Below are 13,637 nucleotides of genomic sequence, written 5' to 3'. Positions count from 1 at the left end.
GTCACCTTATCATTCTGGCAGACCTGGTTCAAGTTCCAGCTTTGCTGCCTGCTCCCCCCAACCCATTCTCAGAAGAGGCCCCCATCCCCTTTGAGACTGATAATGCCCTCCTCTGAGGGTGTCAGTAATGGCAGAGCAGGCTACATGGGAAGGGTCCTCTGAGAACTCTGGATGAAGACTAACGTCAGGAAGGCTGGGAAATGAGGGATGAGTCCGTCACTCGATAGGGACATAGAGCAGGAGGGAGGGCTGGAGACAGCCCCACCCCTCAGGAAAGGGCCCTTTGGAGGCAGAGACACGGGGGAGGCGCAGCCCGCATGGGAGGCTTTGCCGGTCCCAGGTTCCTCGGTGGAGCTCAGGCCCGGCATCCATCCCTGGGAGGGAAGCACAGTAAGGAAGCAGTACGAAGGTCCCCAGGCCCCAGGATGAACGCTAGCCCCTCACCTGTAGGGCCCTGTCTGTCCTTATCAGCCCACGCAGATGCTGCCTTGGGGGAGGTGTTCACGCCAACCATACCCATTCTACAGATGAGAAACTCCTCAGAAGCACACACAGTCTTGCTGAGGACACAGCAGGATCCACACAGGAACCAGCTTCTAGGGGCCACCAGAGAGGTAGCCAGCCTCCTTAGGCCATTCTCTGGACGGGGTCTGGGAGAAGTCTGTGCCCACACTGCCTCCTCCTGGGCCTCCTCGCCAGCACTGATGCTCAGCCACAGGAGGCAAGTTTAGCTCTGGCAACAGGGGCTCCAGGGCAGCTGAGCCCTGGCAGGGTCATGGGTCTCCCCACGAGGTTCAGCCGGGCTCTGGTGTTGCTGGACTGTCGGGAGTAGAGTCCTGGGCCCAGGGCGCACCACCAGGCCCCCTGCGCAGTCTGTCTCCCACGGCCCCTCCTAGCACCTATCTCAGCACTACAAGGTCCGAGGGCTGTCCCCCTCCTCTACAGTCAGGAGACTGCACTCACACTCCTCTGGATTTGGGTTGAGCAAGCCACTGTCCCCCTCGGAGGTTATTTCCTCGTCTGAGAGGGAGTGTGTGTGTGCGTGCGTGTGTGTGCTGGGGTGGGGAGGTCATATGGGGGCCTCGTGTTATCCCTCCCGAGATCCTGGTGAGCAGGGATTTGCTAGCTGACCCAGAACTGGCATGCAGCTAGCACCCCACATTTGCTGGGTAAGAGAACAACCTGGAAGACCTCATCCCCAGCTCTGGCCTGATGCACTGCCCATGAGCCTTCCCTCCTGGGCCTCTACCCTAATATGAGGCCTGGTCCTCACTGAGATGACCCTAAAGCCCAAAGTAACCCCATCCTCTGTCCCATCTGCCAGAAGCCTAATCCATTTGATCCTCCAAAAAAGCAGCAGAAAGTTCTTCTTGGTGTGTCCCTGGTACGACGTCAGATGATGGTACAATTCAGGCCCTGCTCTCAAGGAAGCCAAGACTAACAACATCATCTCTGGGGTGAATCAGAGCTACCGTGTTGATAAAGATGAATAATCAAAGCCGGGGCTGCGATGATAGCTCAGTTGGTAGAGTGCTTGCCTCGCATGCACAAGGTCCCCAGCACCACCAAAAAAAGAAAGAAAAAGAAAAAGAATAATAAAAAGCTACCCTCCAAGCAAGCATTCTTTCACTCCAATTTCACAGACAAGGAAACTCAGGCTCCAAGGACTCTGGCTCTAAAACCCAAGCTCCTGATCACTGGATAGACCATCTGTCCCTGAGGCCAGCTGCCTTACCTCTAGGAGCGGGTCAGGGAGAGAGAGAGATTCTTATAGCTGGAGGTATTTGCTCCACCTGGACTGGGTATTCCTAACACTAGTGGCTTCCTTTCTGTGGGCCAAGATACCAAGACCACTTTGGACCTGAGCCCATCTAAGGATGGCACAGGCAGAGCTGCACTGCCCAGTGCCTGTGTCCTTGGCAGACATTGCTAACTGACGGCAGCTTGATTTCCCTCAGTTTCAAAACAGGGCCCCAAGGCAGGCCACACCAATCAATCAGGGCTGGCCTTGTTCATTCATTATCCATTCCTGCCCTAAAGCAAACATCCTTCCTCCCCTATTTTTGTGACCCCACTCTCTCATTTCCTGTGGCTCAGCCTTTTTCTGGCCCCTTTCCAAAGCCACTTCCCATCCCTCCATTCCAAAGGGCCAAAGCTTGCCAAGGTCACTGGTGATCTCTTTGCTGTCAAAACATTCCCCTGTCCTCCTTGACCTCTGAAAAATGCTTGCCATTTTTCTGCATTCCTCCCTTCCTGGACTGACCCTTCCATATTCTACTCCCTCCTCGTAAAGTGGCTGCTACTCCCTGGCCTCAGAGGCCCCAGGTCTCCACACCTTGCTTGACAGATGATGCAACTGAGGCCCAGAGAGGGACAGTACCCGTTTGAAGTTATAGCAAGTGGGGGCAGGGGAGGGGGCCCCAGACCCCTACACCCAAGCCCCACAACGACTGTTCCCATCTCTTTTCCCACAACACACACAGAGACCCCAGCAGCTCCAACTGTGCAGAACTGCCTCCTCATAAGGCAACACTACTTTCTAACTTTTGAGCTTCTGTTCAAATAGTTATATCTAAAATGTTTTCTTCCCTTCACTTGATTCAAACCCCATTCATCCAGGCTCTTCCAGGAAGCTCTGAGGCAGCACAGCCCAGTGGTTAGGAGCAAGAGCCTTAGTCCTACCATTCCAGTTCTGGTGCTTTGTGGAGTGAGCCTCAGTTTTCTCATCTGTAAAACGGGAAGCAACAGTTCCTAGTGTAAGGGGCTATCTTGTTTTCTTTCACGTGTGTGACGGGGGTAGATACTAGGGATTGAACCTAGGGGCCCTCTACCAACTGAGCCATATCACCAGCCCTGTTTTTTTGTTTGTGGGGGGGAATAGTCTTATTAAGTGCTGGCTTCAAACTTGTGACCATCCTACCTCAACCTCCTGGGATGCTGGGATTGCAGGCATGCGCTGATCCTTGGATAATAAACTGAGATAATGAGCTTGTAAACTGCACTCAGCCAGGGCCAGCCAGTGGCAGGTGCTCCGCCTCCACCTCCTCCACAGCCACACCCCCACTGCCAAGGAGCTGCCTGCTTGTGTTTTCACCTCAAAGGACCCACCATCCACATCCGCCCTCCCAGGACCTGGTATGCAGCAGGGGTGCCCTGACCAGCAGTGCCATCCAATCTTGTCCTGCTTTGCCTTGTCCCCATTCCTGTCACTGGTCCTCCCTTTCCTCTGAGAGGCCTGGTTCCTCTCTGGTCTTCCTGTGCACATGGCTCTTCTTGTGAGATGTGAGATCTTTGGAGCCCACATCTTCCCCTCTGCAGCCAGCAGCACCGGGCCTCGGTACCGACAGACCCACGGAGTTTCTCACCACCCTCGTCCTGCTCACCGGTCATCACCTCAAACAGGATCCACTCACAGCATCCGGCTCAAGGCCACATGCTCTCAGAAGGAGCCCAGGACTCCAGGGGAAGCTCCCAGAGGCTCCCTGAGTCCGCAGGCCAGTTCCGGTCCGGTTATTTTGCGCCCTGTGGTGGGTAATGACTATGCTATTTTAACTGTGCAATTTTACAGATGACCTGCTGCCATAGTTAGCTGGGACAGACCATACGCCCAGTCTAACTTCAGCTGTGACCATGTGCTCTTTCCTCATGAAGGTCCTTACCCAGGAGTTAGGGACAGGCAGGGCATACCTGTCCCCCTTGTGCTGCCCCAGGAGACCCAGTAGGATGGTGTCTGGGACATCCAAGTCTCAGCCAAAGCAGGGGCCTAGAAGCCACAGAGTGACAATATCTCAGGAGGGGACCCAAGCTCTGCCCTAACAGGAGTATGGCTGCTTCTCTGGGCTGCAGTGTCTCTACCTGTCAAATATGCTCAGCCCTCTGGGAGCATCATCTGAAGGAGCTTTCAGAGGTGAGAGTGTAGGCTAATTTCAGAAGTCAGAAAGCTAGCGAGACTTACTAACTTAACAGTGATCACTGCAGCAGCTCCGTTTCCTGAACATCTACACACACTGCAAGAGAAAAACACGCTCTGCAGGAGGGCAGCAGGCCACCCAGCCTCCCCCCTTTACACGGGGACAATAATACTACCTACCCCAGGGGCTGTCATGAGGATGAAGCAAGTTCCCCCACTACCCTGTGTGACACACACCAAGAACCAGAGTACAAGCTACTGTCACTACCAATGTCAGGTGCAAAGGGCTTTACTGTGTGCGTGACCATGCAGAGTATTTTCTAAGAGCACCACAGACAGGTTGGCAATCCCACTTCACAGGTACAGCAGCGCAGGAGTGCGCAGGGCTGACAGCTGACAACACTGGGACTCAAACTGACACTTGCTCCTGCTGGCAAGGCAGCGGCCATGCAGAGCCCTGCTCAGGGTCACTCCAGCAGGGCCTGGGCCTGCTGCCCTGCAGGGCTGCTAAAAAGAAGCATGTGACCCTCAGTGGGCAGTAGATAACCTCTGACTCCCTCATGTCCCTCCCTCAGCGGCCAGATCTGGGAGGAGCAGAGTCCCAGCCCCCAAGTCAAACATCCCCTGCCACTTGCTATTCCCAGTGCCTAGAAGGTGCATCCCAGATTCTTCCCTATTGGATTCACGAGTATTGCCCAAGTTACTTCCCCAGAGAGGTGATACTGTCAGGGGCCCTCCATTCATGTTGGTCTACCAACACCTCCTACCCTGCCTGCGGGCTCACTGGCTTTGGAGGGCCAGTCCCCTGCACACTGCAACCCTCCAGCTACAACTGCTGATCAGGGTCCCTCAAAGGGAAGGCATGGTGGCATATGTCTATAATCCCAATGACTCAAAGACTGAAGCATGGAGGATCGCAAGTTTAAGGCCAGCCTCAGCAACTTAGTAAGACCCTGTCTTAAAATAAAAAAATAAGGGCTGGGCATGTAGCTCAGTTCAGGTTCAATCCCCAGTACCAAAAAAAAGGAACAACCCTGAGCAGCACATTCTACCTGGCTCCCAGAGTTCCCCAGGGATTAAGCTCCAGTGGCCCACAGTGGTCATCTGCTTCAGGATACCCACTTTTTGGACCCCCTTCCCTTCTCACTTGTCCTGACAATATTCACTGGGATCGCTTCTCAAATACAGAACTTGCACTCAGATCCTTGTCTTGGTATCTACTTTCAGAAGAACTCAAAGACACCACCGCCCAATCTGCAGAGCCATGCAGTCGCTTTTACAGCCTGCTTTGCCTTTATCCACAGCATCGCTACCCTCTACGGTCCAGTCCCTTTCTCTACCTCCTCCACCACACTGTGAGGACTACCAGAAGAGCAGCGACCAGTCCCCAGGTCCCCATAGCCTCTCAGTGCCCAACAGGTATTAGGGTTTGGCAGTTTATTCATCCTATTTATATCTCATAAATACATATGAACAGATGCCTCCCTCCCCCACCTACCATCATGAACTGGTATCATGATGGTATCATATTTATCCTTCCTCTTTTGCTTCCCTGACAGGTTAGCACAACTCTCAAAGGAGCCCAAGGGTCAAATGACCCCAATTCCTTTGGAAGAAGGATACTGAGCGGCCACAGTGAGCCATCTTTCCAGGCAGTTGAACGAAAGGAAAATCCTTGACCAGGGAATAAGATAAAATATTTATGGTTCCCTAAGAGATGGGAAGAAGCCACATGTGGGAGAGGGAGAGAACCCCTCCAGGTCAGGACACCTGGAGAGAGAAGCTGTGAGCCTCAGAACCCAGAAGCCTTAGGATATTGGCTTTCCTGTGTGACATCAGGCATGTTGCAGCCAGTCCTGTGCTTCAGTTTCTCTACAAACAAAAAGAACGATCGTGGAAATCCCAGCTGAAGACCTGAGAAGCGAGGGGCAGGCCTACGTAACTCCAGTGACATCAGTCTGGCCTCAAAACTCAGCCACAGGCCTCAGATCTCAAAGGCTAGGCCCAAGGCTTGGTTGGGTCACACCCCTAAGCAAGGGTACTCTAGCATCTCCCCTAGTCACATCTCCAACCTGTGGGTCACAAATGTTTTCAGGGGCTGCCAGCCCAACCTGGGGTGGGACCTGCCACTGAGGTTCTTCATGGCCAGAGGCCACACTGGTAAGATCCCCAGCACATAGATAGATCCTGGCTGGGGATTTGGAGTTCTGTCATTGGAAGCTCTGCCTGGGGCCAGCAACTCCACTTCTCAGTTCCTTTATCTCTAAAATGGGTCTGATAAGAATCCCCTGCTTTGATTATAGGAGCAAATGAGGTACAAGCAGCAAAATACTTTGTAAAACACAGTGACCAAAGCCTTAGTTACCACCTATTGAATTATTCCTTTGTACTGGGCAAAACACACTGATGAAACCCCACAAAAAGCCTGAGGCAGATATTTCTCTTATTTGCAATTTACAGATGGGAAATTGAGAATTAATAATGAGGGACAGGTGGGGCTCTGGGTAAGCTCATTCAGGGTATAGAAGGCACTGGGACAACAGGGTCTGAGCTCTGAACTTGTGGGAGGTGGGGGAGGGAAGGGGTGCTCCTCAGCTTTGCCTCAAGGTATAAAAAGGCTCTAAGCCCCCCAAACCTGGTCCATCAGAGTAAGAATCATGTTGAAGGTCTATACAGACAGGAGAAGGGGAGAGGGGTGGATCAGAAGGGAGCATTATAAACCAATTTTCCTATAACACTCTGCCAGGTAAAAATTTTTTTAACCCCATTTTGCAAGCAAAGAAACTGAGGATCATTAAGGACAAATGACTTGTCCTCAATTGGAGCACACCAAAGACACTCTTTTCCACCACCCAAAGTGGCTACTTCTTCCTCTCCCCAGATTGGGCAGTGCTTCTAGGCTCCCTTCCCTTGAGAACCACTGCCCCAGGGAGCTTCCAGGCTCACCCTAGAGAAAATCGACAGGGTTTCTCCACTGAACGCTTTCTCATAAAGGACTATTCTGGGAGCCAGTAAGTGTGGGAGATGGTACATGCCCGGCCTGGCCCTAACGGGTCTCTGACCCCACCCCCACCAGCAGGACCCAGCCCACGTTCCCAATGCCAGTCTGGAGCAGCAGATCGGGGCAAGAGGAGGGGCAGGGCGGACTCCCTAGGCCCAGACACGCTGGCGCTCCAGGGACTAGGGAACTCGGGCTCCCCTGGCGGAGCCCTGAAAGGCAAGGAGGGGTGGGGGTGGCTGTGCTGTTTCCTGATCGGGGCAGAGGATGGCCCTAGGTGGGTGGCAGGTGGGGATATGGGTATGCAGGGATCCTTCGATCTGGCTAAACATCAGCCCGGAAGGCCTGTGTGAACTTGGGCAAACAACTCGCAGAAAAGGAGGGACCTGGGCTAGGTTTCTGAGGCCCCAGGGGAAGGTGCCAGGTGACAGACTCCCAGAGAGTAACCGGAGCCTAGAGGACAGGAAGGGGGGCCTGGGTGAGCTCCTCCCAGCCTCCCAGATTCCCCCAGGAGAGGTGGCAGGGCGTCTGTCTGCCTTTTGCCTGGGAGCCCAGGGATTTCGTTAGACTCTGGGGGAAGGTGCGAGAGAAAACAGGTTTCAAATATAGCCTGGCCGCCAGCCTGGCCACCTGGATCTGGCTTTAGGTCCAGGTCGCCCGCGGCGGGGGCCTCTTCAGGCACTCCAGGGGGGTCTCCCAACAAATAGGTAGGTACCTGTGACCTCGGGCTCACACCTGAGGCCCAGGAGTTCAAAGATGACCCCGTAGGCCGGAATCCGGTTGGTGGAGGGGCTAGTGGGCTCCGCCCGCCGCACGTCCCCGCAGGGCAGCAGAGGCGTGGGGATGGGGCATCTTCCCAGGCGCTCGCCCGCGCCCCTCGTCCCCCGGGGGGCTGATGCTGAGCTCCTGCCTCCCGCGGGCAGCCCAGGACGGTGGGGCGGGAGCTGCCCGGGGTCGCCCAGGCCTCTCCTACCTGCACCTCCCTCCCCCGGCACCTGGAGACCCCCAGCTCGGTCTCCTCCCCAGCTCCGCCCTCCTCCCCGCCGCCAAGAGCGGGGGTGGGGAGTGGGAGCACGACCTGACCCCGGGCGACCCCAACCCCGCGGGGCCGGGAAGGCCGCGACGGGACGCGAGCGCGGGGAAGGCCCCGCCTCTCCGCCAACTTGGCCCGACTCCGGGCGCCCGCGGGAGGCCCCGAGCGCCTGGCCCGACCCTCGCCCGACCCGGCCCGACGGGCGCGCACACACTCACTGCGGTGCCGGCCGCCGCCCCCCCAGCTCTGCTTGGCCAGGCTGGGGCTCCGGATCAGCGCCCGCCCCGCGGACTTGAGCGCGTCCATGGCCCGCTCCGGCCGCCGGCGCCGCCGCCAAAACTCTGTCAGGAGAAACTTTCCGCCCGGCCAGGCGGCGCGCGGTCGGCGCGCTCCTCCCTCCCTCCTTCCACTCCCCGGCGCGAGCTCCGCGGCTACGTCCAGGGGCGGGGCGAGGCCTATCTGACACGCCCATGGACACGCCCACGGACACGCCCCTGTGCCAGACTCGCCCCGCCTCGGCCTGACTGTGCTAGGGATTCCAAGGTGGGCGGTCCCGGAGGCGTCCAGGCAGAGACCAGCGCTGAAAGCTGGACGCCCACCTTTTCTCCCATCCCCGGTCGCCCGTAGCGGACTGAGGGTCCCAGAGCCCCTTCCCGCCGCGGGAGGCCAGGGCCTAGGATTCTAGACAGCTTCTGAAAGGTGCTTTGCAGACCATTTTACAAATCAGGAATTTGAGGTCCCGAGCGGTGAAAAGCTCAGGAATGAGAAAAAGGGATGTCCAGGGTGGGGGAGGCTTCGAAGGCAGTAGAAGTTTGCCGAAAAGGGGTGCATCTTGAAAGTGGACCCTGAGCGCAACCTCTGGGCTCCTTACTGATCCACATAGCACGAGGTTACTCTCAGGTACCTGCTGGCACTCTGAGCTGCCCCCTGCCCACCCCATTCCAAGGTAGTCTCAGAGATGGTGTGTTCTACCCTGAGGTGTTGGGGAAAGAGGCCTTAACCTCCCACAGGGACTTGCTGCGGGACTCCAGGCAGGTCTTCCCCCTTCTGGATCTTACTCTTTTTAAAAAAAAAATATTTATTTATTTATTTTTAGATGGACACAACATCTTCATTTTATTTTTATGTGGTGCTCCTGCTACCACTTGAGCCACATCCCCAGCCCCTGGATCTTACTCTTATCTGTAAAATGAAATGTGATCCTTCCAACAGGTGGGTGCCTGCCTATTTACTGGCTGTGTTATCTTTTCATCACTGTGACAGAATAACTGAGACCCCACCACTTTGAGCCTTCGATAAGGCAGAACATCGTGGCCAGGAGCACTTGGAGCAGAGCTGCTCACCTCATGGCAGCTGGGAAGACAAAAGAGTGAAGAAGGGACCAAGACACTCCCCCAGCGACCGAATTCCTCCACCCAGGCCCCACTTCCAGCAGTTTCCACCACCTCCTAATCGTCTGTTCGATGATGAGCCCCGCAGTGAGTGGGTTGATGAGATCAGAGCCCTCTTGATCCAAACCCTTTCCAAAGCCCCACCTCGGAATGTTGTTGCATTGGGAACCAAACCTTCCACACAGGAGCCTTTGGGGGTCATTCTAGATCCAAACCATAACAATGACCTTGACCCAGACCCTGCCCTACTTCTTGGGAAGCACTTCCAGGGTAAGCTAGACTCTAGAATTCCTCAAGCACTGGTCTCCTAACCCCAGGATTTTAGAATTCCAGTGCCAAGCTCCTGGGCCTTCCCATCACACTGTGGAACGCAGACCCTGCCCAGCTTCTTGCAGACAAGGCAGAGCAGCCTCTGTGACTGCTCAGGAGCCAGCAGACCTGTCTGTGTCGGGAGGAACACAGGCTGTGCTCGCCCCAGCTGGACAAGGGGCCTGCTGATGGCCACTGTGTCTAAACTAGGTGCCTTGGCAGCCATTCTGTCCTTCACCATTTCCTAAAGATGCTACTCGGATGCTACTCGGCTGGACCCAGCAGCCTGCAATGGAGCCACTTGACAGCTGGGATCCCTGGGCCCGGGAAAGAAACACTCTCAGAGGGGCTCTGAGGGTCAGAGGCCAGGGTCCCACTCAGGCCTGTAGGCCCCATGAGTAGGATGCCAGGGTTGGAACAGCACTGTCCTTGTGGTGATCAGGGACTCCCCTTTCTGAGCCTCATCTGGAAAAGGGACGACAGTATATCTCTTCCACAGGATGTCACTCAGGTGTCAGAAGAGCAGAGTCATGGCCTGAGCCCACTTCAAGGTTGCCTCCCACCCCCCAGGGGCCTAGGAGCGAGGATTCGCCACAGGCTCCCACAGTCCTGTGCTCTCTGCTCTGCGGCTGCTGCCTGTCTCTGTTCTCACCTCCGTCAGAGGCTGCTCCTTCAAGGGCAGGAAGATTTTCTGATTCATTTCTGAATCCAGATGCCTAGCAAGGGGCCCACATGGAGTCGGAACACAGCCAGAGCCCCCTTCCTTCTTCCCTTCCTCCCCCCCCAACTATTCACCCCACGGGGCTGCCTTCTCTCTCAAAGGGCTGGGCCCTCCCAGGACATATGGGCCCTAGAATCACAGAGAACTTTCTGGCACCTAGAGGAAAAGCAGTCACCCAAGGCTGACCAGCCAAGAGCAGCTGGTGGTGTCCGGCTGGCAGGAGGCACCATATGGGCCCAGTAAGCAGGCAGCCTTGGAACACTGTGCCCGCAACAAAGTCTGTCAACTGGCCTTCGCATCGTCCCGGAGGTGACTCGCTGAGAGCTGTCAGCCATGTGTCTCCTGCAGAGGGGCAGCCTGCCAGCGCCCCTTCTGCTACTCCCAGAAACAGAAGCAGGAACAGAAGGTCAGAGCTGCGAGGGGCCTCTTCAGCGGTCACTGTGCCCAAATCCTCATTTCACAGGTGAGGAGCTTGGGGCCCAGAGAGGGGCAGGGACTTGTCCAAGGTCACACAGCAAGTCAGGACCAGAAGCCAAGTCTCCTGGCCTTCCACTTAGAATTCTTCTAACCACAGGGAGGGAACAAAGAAATCTTAAAAGTACATGGATATTTTAAAAAAGGCCTTAAGGTGATCCCACCCTTTTTTTAATCTTACCTGATCCAACTTTGCAAACATTTCTACAATGATCATGAATTCTTTAGTAATTAGAAAAGCAATAAAGAGGGGGAGGGGAAACTCCCTGGTCACCTGCTTCTGTCCTTTTTTTTTTTTTTGGTACAGGGGATTGAACTCAGGGACACTCGACCACTGAGCCACATCTCCAGCCCTATTTTGTATTTTATTTAGAGACAAGGCCTCACTGAATTGCATAGCACCTCGCTTTTGCTGAGGCTGACTTTGAAACCTCCATCCTCCCGTCTCAGCCTCCCCGGCCACTGGGATGACCGGGTTGTGTCACTTGGTCCCGCCTGCTTCTGTGTTTAGTCCAACGACTCTCTGTCTTACTTTGTTTCTTGGCCCTTTGACCAAGATCAAGTGCAGAACTTCCATCTGACTCTTGTCTTCCCTGATGGACTCTCACAGGAGACAGTGGGTGCCGGGACTGGGTGGGCTCTCAGCCCCTCTCTCTCGAGGTGCACTTGAACTCGCAGGGAGACCAAGACCGAGTGGAGGCTGGGGGTCGGAAGCCCTGGCCCCCTCGGGCAGCCTACCCGCCCAGCTCCCCTGATCACCCCTTTACCAGCATTTCTACAGGGTCATGGGTGGGGACAGCGGGGCTCCCTGTGTCATGACCTCATGGCCTCAGACAAGTCACTGAATACCATGGGCCTCTGGTTCCTCAAAAATGTAACACTGATGCAATAGACTGAAAGTTTAGGTCCCCGCAACATTCACATGTTGAAGTCCTAACCCCCAAGAGCTGGCACCTTTGGGAGGAGACCCTCAAGAAAGCAGAGCCCTTGTGGGGGGGATGAGTCTATAGGAACCCCTGAGAGCCCCCAGTCCCTTCTGCCCAGGGAGGTTCGCAGGAAGTGAACCAGGACCCTCCCCAGACGGGGACCTGCCGGGCCTCGGTCTTGGGACCCCCAGCCTCCGGCACTGTGAGGAATAGACTGCTCTTGTTTGGAAGCCGCTTTGTGACAGCAGCCCGGGCAGACGAGGATGGGGATCACGCCTCCTGGGGTGGCCCCGAGAGAGCACGTCAGGAGTCAGTGTTGTGACGGGTTTAGGATGCCGCGGGTATCCCGGGAGTGTGCTAAATGTTGCCGGTTTTTGTGAAACTCAACTCACATTCCCGACCCGATGAGCGTGAAGATGGCGTGGCGGGAGGGGCTCTGTAGTCTGTCATCTAATCCTCGACTGTCCCCCAGGAAGGACGCTCTCTGGGGACTGGAACCGGCCTGGCCCTGTCTGAGCTGTGGCCGTCCAGCCTCACCCAGAGTCCCGATGGCACCCTCAGTGGGCAGCGAGGACCGCCTCACTCTTCCTCTTCCCCAAACACTTGGCTTCCCCAGTTTTCCCAGGCTCCTGCCTTGGTCCAGAACATCCAGTTGGCTTCCTCCCCAACCCCCGATGCCCACTGTCACAGCTGCCTGCAAACCACTGTCAGGAGAAGACGTGCTTCAAGCACAGGGGCTGGAAAGCGTCTTTCACCCCAGGGTCCCCTGGAAGAGCTGACCAGTGCCTGGGACCCAGGAAGTCCAGCCCACTATTCCCGAAGCGTGTCTCACAGCTGGGGGCCTCTGCAGCCGGAGGAACGGCAGTGCCCAGTGGGGCTGGTGTTCCCGAGGGGTCCCTCGGTCCCCACCGCGCAGCCTGCCCTGCTTGGTGGCCGGGCAGTGGTCTCCTCCCAGCCTGGGCGGGCACAGGGAGATCTCTGGATGGTGGAGCTGATTAAGAATGACAAACCACCGTGTAATTGCCAGCAATTGATGAGTCCCCTGCCTCTTCCTGCCCCTCCTTAGCACTGTCTGGCCTGGAGCTCCCGACAGACAGCCGGAGGCAGGCAGGGAGGGGTCATGAGCACAAGGTGGCATCAGGAGACCCGGGGGCCGGCTCCCTCTGCCACCCTGTCACAGTGGGACCCTGGGCAAGGACGTCCGCTTCTCAGATCGGCTTCATCTCTCCTCCCATTGCAGGCTCTTGACCTTGGACTGAGAAGAGGAAGAGGAAGACAAGGTCTGGGGGTGCCGCCAGAGGGGCTCTGCTGAGGCCAGGCTGGTGAAGGACAGGGTGGACCGCCTAGGTTCAGGTCCCAGCCCTGCGACTCGCCAGGGGTGTGACCTTCTAAGCAGCAGGTTCCCCACCTCTAAAATGGTATGTGTTCAAGGGCACTTAGCTCTGACTAGAAGAACCTGCATTTATCCTGAAAATGTGCCTGTGGCAGCCAGTCTGCGCGGCTCAGCCTGCAACCCCAGCCACTCGGGAGCCTGGGCAGGGGAATTGCCAGTTTGGTGCCAGCCTGGGCAGAGCCGTGAGATCCTGTCTCAGAATAAAATACAAAGGATGCAGCTCAGCGGGAGAGCGCCCCTGGGTACCATCCCTGGTACCAAAAAACCAAAAAGAAGGGAAAGGAGCCTCCGCAGGATTCCCGGGGTGGCCATTGCTGTCAGAGTGAGCCTGGGTGGTAAGAGCCAAGGACTCGGGAGCAGCTCCGTAGTCATTTGATATCGACTGAATCTTACAGTGAGAAATAGGCTTAGTTGAGTCTTTATTTTTATTTTTCTAGTCATTCATTTTCCTTTACTATTATGAATTCATTATTTAAGATCAA

The 13,637-nt window shown here is 56.0% G+C and overlaps 1 protein-coding gene and 1 long non-coding RNA gene across 3 annotated transcripts in view; one reads left to right on the top strand and one right to left on the bottom strand.

Moving 5' to 3' along the window:
* Ldlrap1 (low density lipoprotein receptor adaptor protein 1) overlaps window positions 1-8,371 on the bottom strand; it is a 24,089-nt gene extending 15,718 nt beyond the window's left edge. Inside the window, exon 1 of one of the 2 annotated variants that reach the window (XM_078025624.1) lies at window positions 8,160-8,371. In XM_078025624.1, coding sequence (XP_077881750.1) covers window positions 8,160-8,247 — 88 coding nt within the window. In that variant the 5' untranslated portion in view covers window positions 8,248-8,371. The remainder of the gene's footprint in view (window positions 1-8,159) is intronic. The other variant, XM_005317622.5, reaches the window with a different exon arrangement.
* LOC144367949 (uncharacterized) lies at window positions 7,391-13,637 on the top strand. Its single transcript, XR_013427611.1, has 3 exons — window positions 7,391-7,615; window positions 9,205-10,825; window positions 13,003-13,637. It is a non-coding gene; the product is annotated as an uncharacterized LOC144367949 (long non-coding RNA).

The sequence above is a fragment of the Ictidomys tridecemlineatus genome, chromosome 11 (genome assembly GCF_052094955.1).
Source record: "Ictidomys tridecemlineatus isolate mIctTri1 chromosome 11, mIctTri1.hap1, whole genome shotgun sequence".
Taxonomy (NCBI): Eukaryota; Metazoa; Chordata; class Mammalia; order Rodentia; family Sciuridae; genus Ictidomys; species Ictidomys tridecemlineatus.
This window is presented reverse-complemented; position numbering and strand designations above follow the sequence as displayed.